Source organism: Herpailurus yagouaroundi, unplaced genomic scaffold (genome assembly GCF_014898765.1).
Source record: "Herpailurus yagouaroundi ecotype Mexico unplaced genomic scaffold, PumYag 140, whole genome shotgun sequence".
Classification (NCBI taxonomy): domain Eukaryota; kingdom Metazoa; phylum Chordata; class Mammalia; order Carnivora; family Felidae; genus Herpailurus; species Herpailurus yagouaroundi.
Window position 1 is genome coordinate 23,915,888 of NW_024412395.1, and position 21,370 is coordinate 23,937,257.

The 21,370-nt window shown below is 34.3% G+C and overlaps 1 protein-coding gene across 4 annotated transcripts in view; it reads right to left on the reverse strand.

The window, feature by feature from the left end:
* The window catches only part of LRP1B (LDL receptor related protein 1B), a 1,898,953-nt gene that overhangs the window by 292,025 nt on the left and 1,585,558 nt on the right, over positions 1-21,370 (reverse strand). For all 4 annotated transcript variants that reach the window (XM_040474969.1, XM_040474970.1, XM_040474968.1 and 1 more), the window contains exons 44-47: positions 12,417-12,609; positions 11,662-11,787; positions 7,326-7,454; positions 4,583-4,702 (exon numbers count right to left, since the gene is read on the reverse strand). In XM_040474969.1, coding sequence (XP_040330903.1) covers positions 4,583-4,702; positions 7,326-7,454; positions 11,662-11,787; positions 12,417-12,609 — 568 coding nt within the window. The remainder of the gene's footprint in view (positions 1-4,582; positions 4,703-7,325; positions 7,455-11,661; positions 11,788-12,416; positions 12,610-21,370) is intronic.

The window sequence follows — 21,370 nt, forward strand, 5'->3', positions numbered from 1 at the left end:
AAGAAAGAAAGAAAGAAAGAAAGAAAGAAAGAAAGAAAGAAAGAAAAGAAAGATTAATTACTATTAAGATCTAAACCAAAGAAAAAAAGTGTAAAATACTTCAAATAATTTACAGATGATTGCACCGTAGCCTCTCTCCATAGCCTATCAAACTGTCTCTGTGTATATTGACTTTTTATTGTACTAATTTATATTTTTCATGTCTTGCTTTATTTATGTTAAAAAGTACTGGAGGCACCTGGGTAGCTCAGTTGGTTAAACATCCGACTTCAGCTCAGGTCATGATCTTACCGTTGGCAGGTTCGAGCCCCATGTTGTGCTCTGTGCTGACAGCTCAGAGCCTGGAGCCTGCTTTGGATTCTGTGTCTCCCTTTCTCTGTCCCCCTCCCCCTGGCTTGCACTCTCTCTGTTTCTCAAAAATAAATAAAAAAACATTAAAAATTTAAAAAAAGTAATAGGTAGCACAAGTGTGTGTGTGCATGCATGCACGCAGGTGTGAGTGCCCACGTGTGCACATGTATATATATAACAAAGCACTGCATCCACATGTTGCACTGACTATAGAAACAGAGAAGGTGTATCTGGAAGAAAACACTTGGAGAGAGAACTCCTTTTCCATTGTCCCTGAGCCCTTACATGTTCCTTTTCAAATTTCATTATCTTTTAGGTACGATAAGGTCCCATTTGCTGGATGGCTATGCATCTGAATTACTGACTTATAAGATAAATTGGCTTATGGGATATAGACCCAGAAAGTCTTTCCCTAGGATGTGAAATGTGCCCTACAAGGACACTATGTGAATAAAATTAATATTAGGGAAAAATCAAGTCCACAGATGTAACTGTAATAAATAATCTCATCTAAAAAGGTACCCATTTGTTTATCCTAAAGGAGCTAGTTCACTTACTTAAATCTATTAATTTCTAGCTAGTAATAAAGTATATGAGTTTTCATGAGCGCTCTTAGTTTCAAGCATCCTATATTAAACAGGAAGAATTTCAAGGCATATGTTTTAGTTGTTGTTTTTAAGATATCCAATAGTTATGATTTTTACATTATTATTATCACAAAAGAAAAGTCTTGACTGAAACTTGATTCATAAATGCAGTAGTTCTTGTCCAAGTACAAGACTGAGATAGTTATAACACAGAAATCAAAAGTTTAGTCTAAGAAAGGGGAAATAACATTGTGAGTTATTTTTATTGTTATTCAGCAGCTGGTAATGATAACATTAGGCACAATAAAATCTATCTATATTTTTTGGAAGACTTACTGCTCCCCCAGCAACGTAAGAATTTGATATACACCTACCATGTACTAGGTACTCTGTTTCATAAACTTCAACTCATGGACTAATTTGTTTACCACCTTTGAAAAAATGTTTTTTTTTTCATTTTTCAAGAAAATCCACAGTAAGTTATTAACTTCCCACAGTTCCTTTTATGAATTTTGTTGTAAAATCTACTTTTCGTATCTATTGTTCAATTCCTTCACATTCTATCTTGATATTTTTATCTTTATCCTAGCTTAAAGTCTTTATTATATTCTCCCTTCCTGCTTGCAAATAAATAATAAAACATACTTTTTTTTTGGTCTACTTATAGTTTGGTTTCCTCCTTTCTTCCAAACACTTATCCATTTCCCTACACTTATCCCAGTATCTTACTATACTTTATCATTTTTTAATATTTTATATGCAGTCTGAAATAACAGTTGATTTAGTCTGCAAAAGTATTTGGGTCTTCCTAAGTTACAGGGTCAACCTTAAATAGTAAGCTACTCAAGTGTTTGGCCAAAGTCTTATGGTCTAAGATGGCAGAGTAACTTCTTAACCCTTTTCTAGTGACAGATTATTTGTGCACATTCTGTCCTCTTCCACAACTTTGCATCACCTTTTCATAGCAACTGGACTTCACATCTTTCCTTTACCATCAATCTTTTCTTTTAAAAAAAATGTCTATTTATTTTTGAGAGAGAGAGAAAACAAGAGCAGGGGAGGTGCAGAGAGAGAGAGAGATGGAGAATCTGAAGAAGGCTCAGACCTGTCAGCGCAGAGCCTCACATGAGACTTGAACTCACCAACCGTGAGATAATGATCTGGGCCGAAATCAAGAATTGAATGCTTAACTGACTGAGCCACCCAGGCACCCCAACCATCAGTCTTTTCTAAAAATAGTATTCTTCACTGTATTTACTCCTTCACCATACATTTTCTGCTCCAACCCAATGAAATTTGGCTGTTCTTTACAATTGTTCTTTACCACTGAACTGACTCTCAACGAAGGTTACCAAGAAATTATCTCCTATTTGCCAAGTTCAATGACCCTCTAGTCTATGCCTGACTTCTTGCCTTCCCCATAACCCTTTACGATGCTAACTGATTCTCCCTTCTTAAAAAATAATAACAATTTCTTATGAAGATCTTTCTATTAGTCTTGTGATCTGATTCTCCTTTCTTATGTTATTAGTATATTTAGTTTTTTTTTATTTCAATAGGCAATTCTGATGTACTCCCCTACAACTATTACTCCATACATCCTCTGAGCTTTCTCTCTGTAATGAGTTCAAAATAAACACTTCTCTTCTAAATATACTACTGGAGCCCCAGCTCTACATCTATCTAAATGTCTTTGGAACAGTTCCATCTGAATGTCTACAGGTGCTCCCCTCACAGAATGCAAATATTATCTTATTCCTATCCCACGTGAACAAAAGACCTATAAAAATAAATTTAAAAAATAATGAAACACAAATAATAATTTAAAAACAAAAACAAAAAAAAAAAGCTCACAAAACTCATCTATTCTTTCCTATGCTTTCTCTGGGATTACTACCCGAGAGAAACCTTTTAAAATTTGTTGTATCTGTCTCTCTCCTCTTTATTCTCATATTTGGCTGCTGTGATAGCCTCCTGTTTTATCTTTCTGACGTCAGTATTATAGTTTTCATTTTCACAATCAAAGTGTTTTTTTTTTCCCTCTTTTTTTTAAAATATAAATTTGATTATACTGGGCTTCCTTTAAACCTTCACTGACTTTCTGGTGACTATGAGGTGAAGTTTATGTTCCTTAAAATGGGTCAAAATACATCTTCAAGTCATGGCTCCTTCCTCTAATTTGTCTCATTTTTTCTAAACCACTTGCCAGTATGCTATCATGCTCTGACCATATCAAATTATTTGCAGCTTTCAATATTAGTCTCCCTACTTGGAATTACCTTCTACTTTGATCATTCCACCTTATTTATACCTTATTCCAACCCACTCCCCCAATAAAAACTTGGTATTCTTATATGTGCAATTATAGTACTTGATATAAATCTTCATCTGTAAATTACTATCTTTCACTTGCAGTTTGAACTCCTTAAGAACAGGCAGATGACTTATTAATTTTATGTCTTCATCCTTAATGCATTGTAAACAATGAAATGTGTTCAGTGAATGAAGATTTTTAAAGGAAAATTGGTTTAGAAAATTCTTTTGGGTCCAGATTTTAGGAGGCCTTAAATGTCAGACTCAAACATTTGTTGTTTATTCTGTAAACACCAGGACTCCATTTGTGATTCTTTATCATGTCTATGATTAAAAATACAAGGTGAATCCTTATATAGCATTTACTATATGCCAAGTTCTGTTCTGAGTTTTTAATATACTCATTTAATTATTGCCTCTTTTCTTATAGCTTGGGAAACTAAGGCACAGATTGGTTAAGTATTTTATCCAAAGACAGAGTCAGTATTGGGATTGGGGCTAAGATTTTGTCCCAGGTAGTCTATTTTGCTGATCTGTCCCAGGAATCACTGTAAGGACAAGTTCAATAAAACATTATAGCATGATTAACAACATTTGCATTAACTGGAAAGAGTATAGGCAGGGAGACAAGTTAAAGGACTGCTGTGTTGGGGTGTCTGGGTGGCTCAGTCAATTGAGTTTCTGACTCTTTGTTTCAGCTCAGGTAAAGATCCCAGGGTCATGGGATATATCTATACTCAATGTAGAGACTGCTTGGGATTGTCTCTCCCTCTCCCCCTCTCCCTCTCTCTCAATATTAAATACATACATACATACATAAGGAACACTATGTTAATCCAGGCTCAAGGTAGATTTAAAGGGAAGATATTTCAAAGAATTGGATGATTTATTGATGCATGGGCACATGGGTGATAAAGTATGGAGGAAAGAGGAATCCAAGTTCCTGTCTGGTTGTTAGGAAAATGATGAAACACACTCATGTGAAAAACAGAGAATTGAGAAATGAAGGAGAGCATTTTTGGAGCAGTACATTCAGTATTACACATTCTTGTAGAAATGTCCAATAAACAAGGAGGTAGAACTGAAGATGTAAGAAATGACACGAGTTTTGAAGTGAGTGAAGGGATAAAAATCAGAATAGAGAATACAGTCATAATTTTCAATGAATTCTAATGACTCCCCTCCAACAGCATCTACTAAAATGTGGTCCGTATATGTTAGCAGGTGCTATATACCAAAAGGGTGAAACCACTGTGCTGTCAGGGACACACTGTGGAAAATTTCAGGAAACAGCATCATAACATTCCTAGGCTGAAGCAGCACATATTTACCTTTACAGTCTAATTCATCAGAGTTGTCCCCACAGTCATTTTCACCATCACATAACTTGCCATGCGTAATGCAACGACGATTGTAGCAGGGCTTGAAACCTCGTCGACAGCTTCTGTTTTCTTATAAATGAAAATAGAAACAGAACTGGATGTCTTACAGAGATATTTTTAAAACAAAGAAAATTACTGATGAGATCTCATTCATAACAACTGGATCATGTATCTATGAAACAAGTGCTGTGCAGGATCAAAGCTCTAGATTAGAGCTTTGCATATTCATGCGTTATCAAGTGGTATATTCAGTAAAGACCTTTTTGACTAAGTATTTTAACTTCAGTGTTCATACTTGGAGACCTCTTCAAATTATACTCACATTATTGCTTCCTATATTTGTGTCCACTAGCATGGAAATAAACATACTAAACTTTCTCGAGAAATCAGTCTTTACCTCAAAAGTCATAAAGACACTCTCAATACCTATCTCCTATCTCTTCTGCATGCTGTAAGGATTTTATAACAAGAAAAAAAAGTGGCAAAACATGTATCCCTGAATCAGTGAATCAGAGAGTTACCTAAATATCCATAAATTCCCTTAAAAATTATCTGAGTGGCTCAGTCGGTTAAACATCTGACTCTTGATTTCGGCTTAGGTCGTGATCTCACAGTTAGTGAGTTCAAGCCCCGCATGGAGCTCTGTGCTGATAGTGTGGAGCCTGCTTGGGATTCTCTCTCCCCGTCTTTCTCAGCCCCTCCCCGACTTGTGTGCGTGCACATGCTCTCTCTCTCTCTCTAAAAATAAATAAACTTAAAAAAACATTGAAAAATGTCTACCAAATTTTCTAAGAATAATAATAATTGCTTTCTAAATGTATTTACCTTAAAGAGAGTTTCCTGGGGCACCTGGGTGTCTCAGTCGGTTAAGTGTCCGACTTCAGTTCAGGTCATGACCTCAAGGTCTGTGAGTTTGAGCCCTGTGTTGGGCTCTGTGCTGACAGCTCAGAGCCTGGAGCCTGCTTCAGATTCTGTGTCTCCCTCTCTCTCTCTGGCCCTCCCCCCTCATGCTCTGCCTCTCTCTGTCTCTGACAAATGAATAAACCTTTAAAAAATTAAAAAAAAAAAAAAGAGGGTCTCCTGTATTTTCTGATTTGGGGCAGAAGGTACCACTTACAATAATAATAACTGCCATTGACTGAACACTAATTTTGTGCCAGGCTCTACATTGAGCAAATGTAAATATACTTTTGTTTATTTAGTGTTCTGAATCAACATTCAAACTAGGTTTGTCTTGTAGTGAGAAATAAAAATACAGAGAAGTACCCTTGCTCCTACTAGTCTTACACTAGTAGGTTTAGGAACATAAATGCAACCTCAGGTGTAACTCCAAAGCCTAAAATCTACATCTACGGGGGTATCCCACAGGCCAAATGCAGCCTGTGAGCCTGTTTTTGTATAGCTCTGGCTCTAAGAATGGTGTTTATATTTTTAAAAAGTTTAAAAAAAGTTTTTTAAATAAAGGATAATTCACAGAGAGCACTTTTGGCCCACAAACCCTATATTACTTAACTAACTAACCCTTTCCAGATAAAGTTTGCCAACCACTGCTCACACAAATATTTTTAGGAGATAAAAATAATGTGAAATATATTCTCAAGACAATTCATAATAAATACAAATTGCAAGCTGATTATTATATTTTTATACAGTTTAATATTTTCATAGTGTATAGAATATAACCATTCATTCAAGTGAATATGCCAGTTGAGGTAAATTCACTAAGATTTCAGTTATAGATCAATCATGGACAAATTACATCTGACTATCATTTTAACGGAGAGTGTGATTCTGCAACATAAAAGAGAGAACTGCCTGTGAATTGCCCAAACTCTATCTTCCTCTTATTTTAACCACTCTTTGATCATTTAGGTGTAATTATTATCCAGGTGATAGAACAAAGGAGAAAAGTAGAAACCAAATTCCAGATATATATTCCTGAATTTTACAAAGCATACAATATCAACACTCATACTGCAGTGCGAAAATAAACCATTTTGGAAATAAGCTGGAACAATGCTACAATAACTATTAATGATTACACATACACAAATTTCCAGGAAAAATATTGTGATGAAGGTAAACATCAGTTGCTTGCTGGGCTCAAAAAGCCAATCTCTACCCTCAAGAGAGAACAAAAGGTTGACCATCACTTGGTGTCACCTATAGAGGTACACCTGGAAGAACTCCCTGCTTGATGGGGAGGCTAGCTAAGGCAATAAGCCCTTGTACCCAAAGACACTAGCCCTGGGCCAATCCAGGAGGCAAAAATAAGGATGACACTTTGATATCAACTCAACAATGTGCTGACTGATGGTGAAACTTTACTGCAGAATAAACTTACAATATCTACCAATAACTAATATTTCTGACTTACACTTTAGAAATGTAACCCTAAAACTTACTCCTACATGATGAATAACTAGACAGCTAAAAAGAAAGGCTCTTAAATTTGTACTTTGTAGACAGAAAGCCATGGGGAAATTCTTCACGGAGTATCGTGAGTACCGAATAGGAATAAGGAGCCCCGTTTGAACAAGAACAAAGCCAAATCTATGCCTTAGACCTGCATATTATTACAGACATTCAGGAAATCATACCTATGAACTAAATGGAGATAATCAAACCAAAAACTAGAAAAATAATTACAAACTGCTCTCTGAAACAAGGACATCATACATGGGACACTTACCACAGTAGAGTAGTTTCTCATCTGACTTATCCTTACAGTGAGGAATGCCATCACAGGTGAGCTGGTAGTCGATACACTCTCCATTTCCACACTCAAATTCTGAATACATGTTGCAAGAGGAATTTTTTGCTGAAAGGGAAAAAGTCAAGGTTTTTACTCAATAACAAACATAATGTTTGCTGTTTTTACCTTCCCTTTCTAAAACTTTTGGGACTCGCCTCACTTCATTTTTCTTTTATACCTATTTGTATATTTTGCTAATTATTTTGTGACTATATATGTATGGAAAGAAGGATGGGCTTAAATTTGGGTAACTATATTTGTGCATATTGCTTAACAGTCCACCTTAAAAAGAAATTGTAAAAAAAAAAGAACCAGTTAAATGGGCTCTGTACATATTGAGAGTGTGTGTGTGTGTGTGTGAGTGTGTGTGTTTTCTTATTGGAACCTATTATATACTCTTCATACATTGACATTTTCCAGACATAGACTTCTCTTGTTTGTTTGTTTATTTATTTACACTTGAGTGTAGTTGACACTCAATATTACCACAGTTTCAGGGACAGTGTTTTTTTTTGTTTTGTTTTGTTTTGTTTTGTTTTGTTAATGCTTGACTTGATTCATCTCATTTAAATCTACCTCCAACCTATATTCCTCTCCAACTACCTTTTAGCAGCTTTTGTCATTCAGATGTACTGAAACTGCTAAAAAGATTCTCCTCAGACTCTTGTTCTGTGCATTGTGGGAGGTACCAGGGAGCAGAACTGATACACACGGCCAGCACCTGCTCCTTGAAATGCACAGGAAACCATGGATTAAACTGGTAGAAGAGCCTGATAAACTGAAAAGCATGTGAACCAGAATTTATGGGCTCCAAGTGACCACCACCATATTGTCTCACTTCTAAATCTTAAGATTTTACTAAGAAATTAAAAGCCAGAGTTTCTGGGGCGCCTGGGTGGCTCAGTTGGTTAAGCGTCTGGCTTCGGCTCAGGTCATGATCTTGTGGTTTGTAGGTTTGAGCCCTGTGTCGGGTTCTGTGCTGACAGCTCAGAGCCTGGAGCCTGCTTCAAATTCTGAATTCTGTGTCTCCCCCTTCTTTTCTTTTCCTCCCCTGTTCATGCTCTGTCTCTATCTCTCAAGAATAAATAAACTTAAAAAATAAAAAAATTAAAATAAATAAATAAATAAATAAAAGCCTGAGTTTTTATGTGGCTTGCCCAATCTGTGAGCAAAGACCCACAGCAACAAAGTATGAGCAAACAAAAACCAAAAACATCTTTCTACAGCTAGGTTTCATTGTTTCATTCCTGGAACACCAGTGTGTAACCCCTGTTGTAGAAAGAGCTTTCCTGGGGAAAGTGGACTTATTTTTATTCTTAAATAATAGATTTGCCAGCAAACACTTGGAATCTAATGTTTTGGTTGCATCCCTTGTGTTGTTTGCTTCCTTGTACTCACTCCATTGCTTGTTGAATAATTGTACAGCAAAATCTAGTCATGTTAATTATGTTGGAGGTAACTGGAATTCATTTATCTCCACTAATGCAGAAAACAGAGCTTAATTTTATAATTTACTACCAATTTCTTTTTAAAGCTATACTTCAGAAATATTCCAGCCACTATTACTACTTGAAGTTTGCAGTGTTTTCTTTATTATTTCTAGAAATTATCTCATTTTCACAGATTATCAATCTACCTACCTATGACTTTTAATTGAACCCTTTCGTCGGTAATTTTTTTTCATATTTTAAAAATATTTTGTTTTCTTGGTGCAGTCTAAATTTCAGTGGTCATTAGCTAAGGTGGAAAGTCATCTTAGAGAAAGTAACAAAGAATTAAAAAATCTAAGATATCATTAACTTTAAAGAAAGAAGACCTGGAGCGTCGGGGTGGCTCGGTTAAGTGTCTGACTTTGGCTCGGGTCATGATCTCATGGTTAATGAGCGTGAGCTCCGCACTGCTGTCAGCACAGAGCTTGGTTCGGATGCTCTGTCCTATCTCTTTGCCTATCCCCCACTCACGCTATTTCTCTCAAAAATAAATAAACATTTCAAAAAATAAAGGAACAAGTATTAAGAAGGGTGCTGACATTACTGCACATGATCACAACAGAGCATGAGCTGAACAAAATTCACTTACTGAGAGTCTATTGACATTCCCAACTTATTCTACTTTCAACACATCCTATTTAACTTCCCACTTCCAGTGAAAACAAACTGTTATGATTGAAAATGCAAATTTTATTTTTATAATCATTATGCCTTTGAGGGGGAAAAATATTCACAACAAAAAATGTTTTTATTAGGTAAAATCAAATCTTATATAAGCACAATTCTTGCTTAGGTATGTTCATATGAAATAGTATTGAGTGTTTTATGCTTCTTTGCAGAAACAAAAATGTGGTTCATCTGTCCTCTAATTCTCTTACAAGGTAATTACTTTAATTATATTTGCTATTCTTATTTCTGTTGCGGGTGTTGATAAGGTTAGGAATGTTGTATAAAATGGAACTGCCTAATCTTTCTGTCAAGAATTATGCCAACACATGGTTTTCCCTCCCATACCCCGAGGGAGGTGTTAGTAAATGGCCTTTCACCCCTTCAACACTGCCATTAACATTCATGAACTGCTCTGGGTAAACTAATTCAGACGTGGACATAGATATGCCAGAAATATCCTCATTTCCCAAAGATGGATTTGACAAGAAGTTACTTTCCAATCTCTCTGCTGGACCACAGGATTTCAATATGAATGCACCATGGATACAGGATGCTTCTATAAAGGTCTGTCGGCTCTGAGGAATCCAACATCACTCTATAGTTGCATGTGAATACAACTGTGCTTGTTTAAAAGACAGTTTTCTTTCTGATTCATTCCCTCTCATCAATGGAGAGAAGCAGGTGGCTTAGTAGGGACAGATGTATCTAATCTATTTTGCAGCGAGCACAGGCATCCACTGTATACAAATAAGCCTTGCTGTTTTGACTAAAGGCATTGCTTTTCTACTGGCCTGTATTGACCTGTGAAAGAAACATGAATGATTCTAATGCATGGCTAACACTCCAGGCTTACAGATGGCATCAGATCCAGACCATTACAGCTGAAACCACAAAAGCAAACTGAAAGAGAGTTTAAGCAATTGCCTGAACAATTCAAGGAATTGTTGGGTTACTAAGAAATACAGGAATCTGTGGCCCGAATTATTAAAATTGTCTTCATTTAAAGTTCACTGACCAACTGCATCATTCCCTCGTTTGCTTTGGCACAGTCTTAAATGAAAGTCTTTTACTTCTTTGGCTAAAAGGTGCCCTTTGGGTTGTGGTATCAGGGTGCAAAGTGAAAAGGTATATCTGTGTTCTTGTATGAGGTGCGATAGTTTTCAAGGTAAAGAAAACGATGTGAAAGTGCTTGTATTAAAGTACATGGCAGAGAAAAGAGAAGATCCTCCTGGTAAATAAGGACCAAATACAAAGATGAAACCTACTTATACCATCTGATGCAATGGAGCATATCCAGCTCCACTGGTTTTCTAAGATGAAAAGGTAGAAGATGTAGAAATAGATGATGAGAGAAAAAAAAAAAAAAAAGCAAACAATCACCACATCCTGAGAGTGAGTTCACCAATTTCCAGCAAAATGTTTATCTTTTGTCTTTGTTATACACAACAGTCTTAATGTTAAAGTTGAATTAACATTCTTTATGTCGCTGGCTAATTTCTCATGGCAGTATTGGAACACTTGAACCTTATTTATTTTGGAAACAGTTTGAAAACTTAGCTGTTAATAAGTGTATACTGTAATGGTACTAATTAAAGATTGCAATGCCTTTTGGGAGGTATAAACATCACGCAAGGCTGCAATGTTACATTCTTAATTAACCGTTTGGAAATGATTACAAATAAGCTGCATGAGCCATTCTCTCTCATTTACATACTGTGACGGACTGTGAGTAGTTTCACTACAAGGCTTCTGATCTACTGCCTATATACTGGTTTGTTTCAGCTTTATTAATTTTGCTATTGACTTCATTTTCAAAGTCGTAACCACAAGTTTGCAGATGATTATGTACGCAGGTTATTTCTCTAATCCAACACCTTCCAGCCCACAATGGGGGGAACACACCATTTGCTGCTGTTTGGATTATCATTATCTATCATATGGTGTTACAATTAAGTAGAATGGTGAATCGAGTTCTTTTTAGGATAGAGGATATGCCAACTGGGCCTTTAATTTTGGAGGAAAGTACAACTTCATTAATACTGAAACAATTTCAATATGTCTGTGTGTGTTTTTGAGAAGTTATGTCATATCACATTTCAATACTCTTTACTTACTCACACATCTGTTGTCATCTAGCAATATGCGATCCCCCCTGCAGGAACAATTCACTCTCCCATTAGGAGTTAAAAGGCACAGGTCATGGCAACCTCCGTTTAATAATGAACATGGAGAAAGTTCACCTGCAATAAAGAAGCTTTATTGGTAACATTTTATATTGAATTTCTATTCTGTTAGATAGAGATTAATAGTAAACTGTTAGACTGCACCCATCTCTCAAAGATAAAAATAAGAAAGATTCAGGACTTTTGAAAATCCAAACATCACAAGCAATAAGAACTTTTGAAAAACATGTAACATAAATCACTACATCTTCTACAACATTTGTCAAGGAAGCCACGGCATCACATGAACTAGAATCATTAAAAACCACATTGACACTTCAAGCTGCAATTTTTGTAGGTGTTCCAGTGATTAAAGAACTTTTAAGCCCAGATGTAAAGCTTATTTATTAAGAAGTATTATTTTCAAGGAAACAATTTGATTTGAATGTTCAAAGATAGGCAGTGAGAGAGAATAAAATTCCAGAAACAAGTAATTAAAAAGGAATTGTTCCTCTGGTGATAAATTCAGAACTACAGAAGGTATCTTAAACCTTTCAGATGATTTTATTGTACTGCACGGTCAAATCCTGAACACTATCCCAGGAACTCTAAGAAAACAAAATTCAACCAAGTATTACTAGAACACATAGATGATTTTTCAAGAGATTATATAATAAGAAATACATTTAGTGTCTAGTGTAACTTACAGCTATTAGTGTCATTGGCAACGGCTATGATTCCCATTGGTTGGTGTGGAATATCAGAACGAAGAATTTTTGTATCTCCTCCTGTATACTTGTTGGAACGCAGAATAGCTCTTCTTCCCCAGTCTGACCAGAAGATATAATTGTCATAAACAGCCAAACTGAGGAAAGTTCCTGGCCCAGATTTGACAATCACCTGAAATAAATTTAAATATGTTTTTTAAATGAAGATATAGGCATTCCTATAACTACATCCACTTTTACTTCAAAAAAAATTTAAAAATTAAGAGTAGATAGCTTTAGTCAATGAAAATCAGATAAAAATGCATTTTACTGAATGTATTTTTATAAAATTCTTAACAGTTTATTTTAAATGTTTTAATCATTCTTAGCTTTTACAATGTATTTGTTTAATATTTTAAGTATATTTCTATTTACTAATCATTCAGTTCATATAAACAGTTGCATGTTTTCAATATTATACAACAAAATCACCAAGCCAAAAATATGAGATTCTGTTTACTAATAAACATTTATCTTTTTTAAGAATCATCAGACATCCAGTGAACACTCATCAAGCTCTCAGAACTATATAAGGAACATAAAGAACTATAGGACCCAGGTTTTCCTTCAGGAAGCTTTTACCATCTCTTTCCATTACAATTATTTCCATTACAATTATTGCTCTTTCCAATACAAAATTCCATTGCAATACTCCCTTATATCTTGTGTGACAGTCCTGAAAAAAACCTTCATTGATGTTTTAACAAGTGTCATGGATATATGTTTTCCTTAACACATGTAATGCTACTGAGGAAAAAAAAAAACAAAACACAAGATGAACTAGATGCATGTAACAATGTGGGTTGATTTCAGAATAATTATGCCGAGTGAAAGCAGCCAGAAATAAAGATATCACTCATATACTCTAAAAATTTCAAAGTAATCTATGGTGACAAAAAAACAAAACAAAACAAAACAAAACAAGTGTTTCCCATGGACAGAGTGAGGCAGGGGAGGGATGGAAAGAAAGAGATTAAAAAAGGAAATGAAGAAATTTGTAGAGGTCATGGATATGTTAATTTTGTTTCTCAGCCTCTAGAACTCTAAGAAATAAATACCTGTGGATTAAGCCGCCCAGTCTATGGTATTTTGTTATAGCAGTCTGAACTGATTCATCCCTTCATTTTAGAAAAGCCAAGCTTTAAGATTTATATCTACTTTAAATTTCAACAAATATATATATATATGTATATATATACACACATATATGTATATATATACATATATATGTATATATATATACATATATATATATATTAAAAAGCAAAATGATGAAGGAAAGATTGTTTGTTATGAGAACATGAAATGATAGCTACTCTAATGTGCGATCTGGGAAGATTTTCCTGAGAAAGGGAATGATGAAGAGTCAATAGGACAGGAAAAGAGAAAAAGAGAAAGAAGGGCTCTGGGCAGAGGGAATACAAGGTGTAGAAGCCAAGCGGAAGGGGAAAGAGAAAATCAACAAAGGTTAAGCAGCTCAGACATGACAAGAGGATCCCATGAAGAGGCAAGAAGGGCAATGTATAGGGTAGATCAAGGCTGTGAATCTGAGTTTTGTTGTGCACGTTATAGTATGTCATGCAGGTTTTGAAGCACATTAATATCATTTTCGGTTTGTAGTTTTATAGATTATTTAAAGATTACTGGTGTAGAGATTAGATTACATAAAAACAAAAGAGCTGCAGAGAGACCAATTAAGATCAGCTGTATTTGTCCAGACAAATGATAACAGTTTTGATGTTTTACTTAAGAAAGGTAAAAAAGATGCAGAGTAGAGCAGTATTTGCAAATGAAGGACTTCCTAATTTATTTTTGTCAAAATTCATGAGAGTTTTTATTCATTCATCTATTCACTCATCCACTCATTCATTAGTTCGTCCTTTTACTATTTTTTTGTTGTTGTTGTAAACAATAAAAGCTAACATTTCACAAATGCTTACAATGTGCAGGAAGTGTATATATTACACGTATAAAACCTAACTTTAATCTTCATAGCAACTGATAGAGTAAATACCACTTCATTCCACATTTCACTGATGAGGACTGAAGCTTGAAAGGTTATATAATCAACCCTAGGTCATAGATGTACTAAGTGATTTGATGCCATTTCAGATCCAAATAGATTCAGATCCAGATATTCAAATATTCAGGGCAAGATCAACTTAGATCTGATTTTAATTTTTTTTTTAAATTTGCCTTACTTTAAGTAACTAGAGAAATTCTTCTTTAATATTAGCATATGTATATGTACTGCATTATTTTATCTAGGCTCCTTCAGGTTAGGAACTAAAGTAATTTCTTTGATTCCCTTTTCTATCCAGTATCATATTTTGCATGAACAAAATACACACTTTGATGAATCAGTAAGAATGAAAACAAAATTTTAATAGTTAGACATAAATAAAATTAGTCTTTTTTTTTTTTTTTGATGGCTAACAAGTAGCTAGTCCTATGACAATAAAAGTTCTTCTATATTGTTACCAAAAGTCTATTTGGTATATACAGTAACTTCTATGAATTTTAACACTGACTGAGTCTAGTAGCTTACTTCTCTACTTCTGCTGACACAGAGAAAGAGGAAAAAAGCAACTTAAACTCAGTCTATAATTATGTATGTTGCTTTAATAAGGTACAATAGGTTCTACTGAGAATTGAGCTGACTCCAGACATCTCATTTCACTGGTTAGAGTTCCATGTGGAACAGAGAAGTGAAATCCACTAAATTATACTTTCTTGTCTCCGTGTTAAAACATTCTTATTAAAAGTTCACAAATACTGCACCTTGCAAGCCTAATCAGCATCTTTATTTACAGTGCAGAAGCTTTGTCATCATAAATTGCACTTTACCATGTTATATGGTAATGTACCATTATGGCATAATTTTGAAGCACTTTCACTTTGAACCTATAAATAGGCTCATGTTTCAAAATGAGAATTCATGTTCATTCAGAAAATGCATTTCTTGACACAGTGTATATTAACCTCACATGTGTCCTCCTAGATAGACAATTAAATTGGTAATGCCACTTAGACTTGAAATTTTGTGTCAGGAATTTAATCACTAATCATCTGATTTTCCATCCTGAAACTTCTCTGGTGCCTTACTGGAAGCACTAGAAACAATAAAAGAATACAAAAACATTCAGTTTTATAAACTAGACAACATATTTCCAACACCCAGATGCTAAATGTTAAACCAAACAATTAAAAAGCCAAGGAAACAGGAGGCTTCCCAAACACCTCAGGTGATTGCCTCACTGACAGGATGGTAAATGATTATTATGAGAAATGACAACTTGGCCCCTACCATGGTCAGGGATGACAAAGTGTTACAGGTTGCAAAGAAACAACTGTGGTTGCTTTAGCTTTAGAGAGAATGGCAATGTGTAAATCAGCAACTCAAAACTGAGAAATATTTAATTTAAGAACAGATGACTATATTTAACTTGAGTTTGAAGAATATGAAGTATCAAAATGTCATTAGTGTCCAATCAAATCTGGAAAGAACAACATGCACAGCAATCATCTAACAGACCACTTATTGTGTGAGACGGGTTGCCAGCTTTAGTTAGAGAGGCAAACCATCATAAAAGAAGAGTAGAGAATGAAATATTTTCATTTTATACTGTTTCTGAGGACAACAAAGTCAGTTGACCACAAGAAAGCCCGCTAGTGGCAGAGAACAAGGGGAAGAAAGTGGGGGAAAAATCTCCAGATCTGACTGAGAGCGGTAGTAGAAGTGAGACTATTCTCACTATTCTGAGACTCTTTAGTTTTCCCCAAATAAGCTATTTTGTTTCTTGCAATTCAGTCCCCAAATCTATAAACTGGGATAACAAATATCAATGACTCAACTTGGCTCTGTTTCTAAGGAAAGACAAAGGATAAGATATTTCCTAAGGCCACACAGAGAAAAATAAGATATTCCTGAAGTGTTATAGTCATTCCTAAATGAAATTTGAGCAAGTTGTTCATGTTTTGACTGCCGTGCCTTCATAAATGATTGCAATATTTTTAATTTGGATGTATTTAGATAGTTTGAGATTCATAGGCTGATTGTGTTAATAAAAAGTAAACTTAAGGAAAAAAACCTAAATATATTTTTCAGTAAGTTCTTTCTGTTTTGAATTCCTTCTAAAAACGTCTGCTGTGAGACCCACTGAGAAATGACTTTCTTGAGAATCCTCTCCCTGCTGCCCAAAGCAAAATGTCTCCCTCCTTTTCATACGCAGTTTTTACACACATTCATTATAACACTTGTCAGAGAGTATCGTTAAAGAGCTTATATTTTACCCATCTCCCTGGCAGAACTGAAATACTTGAAATCAGCAATCGTATGTTTTTATTTTTGTAACTCAAGTGTTTAGTATAGGACATATTTAACATCCAATGAGTATTTATTTATCAAATCAGTTAATAAAAGAATGATTAAAAAACATTTCTTCTTGTGTTTGGGTTTCTTTCTTTTGCTTCTTATTTTTTTTAAAGGTATATTTTATATGAACTTTGAACTCACCTTTATACCTTATTTGGTTGTGTCTCCAAAGATATAATTTTTTTCTTTGTAAAATGGTTATTACCCAAATTTGTGTTTTACTGAAGAACTGTAGGCATAATCTTCTCCGGATCACATTCATGCCTTTGATAAATATTTCAGTGCTGTTACTCTCTAGATCATTGTCTAAATACAACTCTCCTGGCATTTTAATATTTTACTAGAAAAAGTGAACAGCTAGTCAAAGAAGTGTATATTAAATCAAAACCTCATATGTCAAAGGTATACTGAAATGCCAGTTGTAATTTTTCAAATTGGGACTTACTGAATATCTGACAAAAATCAAATAGTATTTTAGATGCTACATTATAAGAAGTTAAAAAAGTGTCCTGTACAAAAGGATGATTATTTGCATGCATAAAGAGGTGTCTCCAGCGTGTATATTTATGAATAAAACTACCGACAAAGGACAGAAACTAATTTAACACTACATTTGAAAGAAAATATAGGGGCACCTGGATAGCTCAGTCAGTTAGGCATCTGACTTCAGCTCAAGTCATGATCTCATGGTTTGGTTTGTAGTTTCAAGCCCCGTGTCGGGCTCTGTGCTAACAGCTCAGAGCCTGGAACCTGTTTTGGATTCTGTGTCTCCCTCTCTCTCTGCCGCTCCCCAGCTCATGCTCTGTCTGTCTCTCTCTCAGACATAAATGAACATTAAAAAAATTAAAAAAAGAAAAAAAAAAAAAGAAAAGGAAATATAGCCTAGGATTATCAGCCTGGGCTCGGGAGTCAGAAAATTGTGGACTATTTTCACACCTTGTCATATTGTGCAACCTGGGACTTGTTATTTCACTTCTCCAGGCGTCTCTTTCTTCTTTAAAATAACAAAAATGGAATTAGTATGTATCATAAAATTTTAGAAACTGTTAAATAATATTCATAAAACACTTAGCATGGTTACATAGTAAGCTTTTCATAAACGTTTGCTATAATTATTTTCCATTGAATGTGATAGCACTTAGGTTTGTAAGGGTAGTATTTTAAAATACCCTGAGTCTTATTCCTAGTTTCAAAAGTGTTACAAATGATAAAGAATCAACCCAAAAAACAAACTTTTAAAATAGATTTCCATTTGTAAACTTAATGCTTTTTCAATTTTGGAGATTATCACATCATCAAACCTCTGCTTAGAGATAAGATTAATGTCTGCTTTGGTAAAATCCTGGAGATCCATTTCATTTTTTGGTCATATGACAACTGGGAATTTCTACCAAGGGTCACAAAGGCTATTATGCCAATTTATTAACTTTGAAGGAAAATTAAAAAGCAGTGATTGTAATTAAGCAAGTCACATTATATTGACTCTGGCTGTCCTGAAACTCCTATCCCTTGAGCACTATAACTGCAACTGACTTACAGTTTTGGAAATCAAAGATTTTTGTTTGCTGTGTGTGGGAGGAGGGGGTTTATATCTCTTTTGAACATACTGTTCTAAACATCCTCATGATTGCTAGCCAAAACAAATAAAAAAAAAAAAAAACAGAAAAAATCAAATCTCATTTGTTAAATTTCACCTTGAGAAAGTGATGAAAGATTTGTGATCAAAGGTTATATTCAAAATGTTTCCATAAATACTTTTATTTATTTATATTATTATTTATAATATATAAAATTAAAAAAATATATTATTAATATATTTATTAAATTTTACACATGTGGCTACAGTCTACTCCAGGGTCACTTCAGTAAATGTGAAAATATTTATAAAATTATATATAATCGTAGCAAGATGAGTTAATAAAAACATATTTGAATTTTCATAAATATGTGGTAATATCATCAAACTAAAAGTCATAACTTTTTTAAAAAATAAAAACGCTGTTAAAACTACTCTAGGATCTGGCTGCATTGACTATATACACATTCATATACTCATCTTCCTTACTATGCATATAGTTTTCTTTTCAATCAACTTCACTGAAGCATAATTTACATATAAAATGTGTTGAACTTATTTTTAACAATTGCAATAATCATGCAAACACTCTTTTCCACCTCCAACTCCCAACCTCACATCCTTTTCCTCTGAAGTAAACACTGTCATTAGTTTCTTGAGTAATAATACATTCTTATAAAATGCTGCTTATTTTCCACATTGCAAAAAGTCTTCCACAGTTGTTACATGTGATTGCCTATAATCTTTAAAATTAAGAAACATATGGTAGAAATGTGTCTTAATTTAAGATTCAGTTTATTCAATAGAAGTCTGTTAAATGAAGCAAAAACTCAAAACAAAAAATAACAGTAACACAAGATAATGTGAATGAAAAGTAACATCCTTTTTACATCCAGATATGAATGTATCTATACATCTGATCTTTTTCAAGATCCTTCAAAGTTCTTGAAATTGTCTATAATGTCTTATACGACCTGACCTTGTTACCACTCTGGAATTATCACCTACCATTCTCTATATTCATGCTCTCTCTATTCGGGCCACAGTACTCTCTTGATTGTATCTCAAATATACAAAACCATGTAAGTTCTTTACACAGGCTGTTCTCTAAGCTTGAGACCCTTCCCAAAATACCCCCGCGGCCAACTAGCTCACCAGTTCAAGAATTAGCTCAGGGGCACCTGGGTGGCTCAGTCTGTTAACCATCTGACTTCGGCTCAGACCGTGATCTCATGGTTCACAAGCTCAAGCCCCATGTTGAGCTCTGTGCTGACAGCTCAGAGCGTGGAGCATGCTTTGGATACTGTGTCTCCCTCTGTCTCTACCCCTCCCTCACTGGCCTTCTGTCTCTCTTTCTCTAAAAAATAAAAAAAATAAACATTAACAATTTTTTTTAAGAATTAGCTCAAAATCACTTTTTCAAATGAGGGACTTATCTTGAGTTCCCTACTACAATCTGCCTCCCTCTATCATGTCACATCCAATTCCTTTATCCTACTCTACTGTATATAACATTAATGAACTTGAAAAACATTGTGCTAAGTAAAAAAGCTACTCAAAGGACCATATATATTGCATGATTCTGGTTATATGAAATGTCCACAATAGACAAATATGTAGACAGAGTAGATGGATATGTGATGTCAAAGGATGGAAGGAAGGGGGATGGAGGACTGATGGCTGAGGGCTATAAGGTTTCTCTCTAGTGTGATGAAATGTTCTAAAATTGCCATAATAGTGGCACAACTCTGTGAATATAGTAAAAACATTCTATTGTATATTTAATTTAATGGGTTAACTGTTTCTGTAAATCTATTTAAAAAAGAAGAAGAGGAAGAGGAAGAAGTAGTAGAGATGTGATTTGATTCCAGACTCCAGAGACAATGGCCTTAAGTATGACTGACAGCACAGAGGTAACTATGCTACTTCTAAAAAAAAAAAAAAAAAAAAAAAAAAAAAGCAAAACACAGTATCTGCTCTTAAAAATTGTACATCAAAATAATACACTTTATTTTTTATAAAAGTACATAAGAGCACATGCAATAGTCATGTATATCAATATCTATATCTATATCATGATAGATGATGAAAGAAAGCAAGAAAGACAATTGAATACATCAAACAATGCCATAGTATGCAATATGCAAATCTAGACTGAAACTCCACAAGTCATATTAACTGCTTTTTTTTAAATAGAAAAAATTGCTAATAACAAATTCCAAATAACAAAGGTAGAGGGGACTCTATGTTGAAGAGATGTAAGAGACATATCAGTAATTTTTAATATATGGAATTTACCTGGATTTTAGTTCAAACTGAGATGCAATGAAAGGCTCATATACATAGAATATCCTTAAGAATCCACAAAAAATTTCCTAGAACTAATAAGTTAGTTGAGTAAGTACAGAGAACAGATAGAATAAATTTGTATATACTAGTAATAAAAAAGTTGGAAATTAAAATTAAATTAAATGCAAATTATAAAAGCAACACAAAATATTACATAGTCTGGGACAGGAAACGTGTGATTGTGAAATATCTTGAGAGGCGGAAAATAAAGACTTGTTCAAAAAATGATGAAGTATGTCAAGAGGACGCAGGATTACACTTGGAAGGCTTCTCAATGGCCATATATGGGGCAATTTGAGCAACAAATATTAATGGTAACAGATTATAATTCATAGAATAAAATTAATCTCTGTGATTCCATAAGGAGATAAATAATTTAAAAAATAAAAGATAAATAGTAACATGGAAGGAAGACAAGGAAAAGGTCTTCCTTACAGGAGTTTTCACTATATGTATTAACAAAGTAGAGAAGAAAAAACATATGTCATGTCAATAAATGTAGAAAAAGCATTTGATGAAAATCAAAACCGCTTCTTGATAGAACAATTATCAAATTAGAAATCGAAGGAAATTTCCTCAGGTTGATAAAGGATA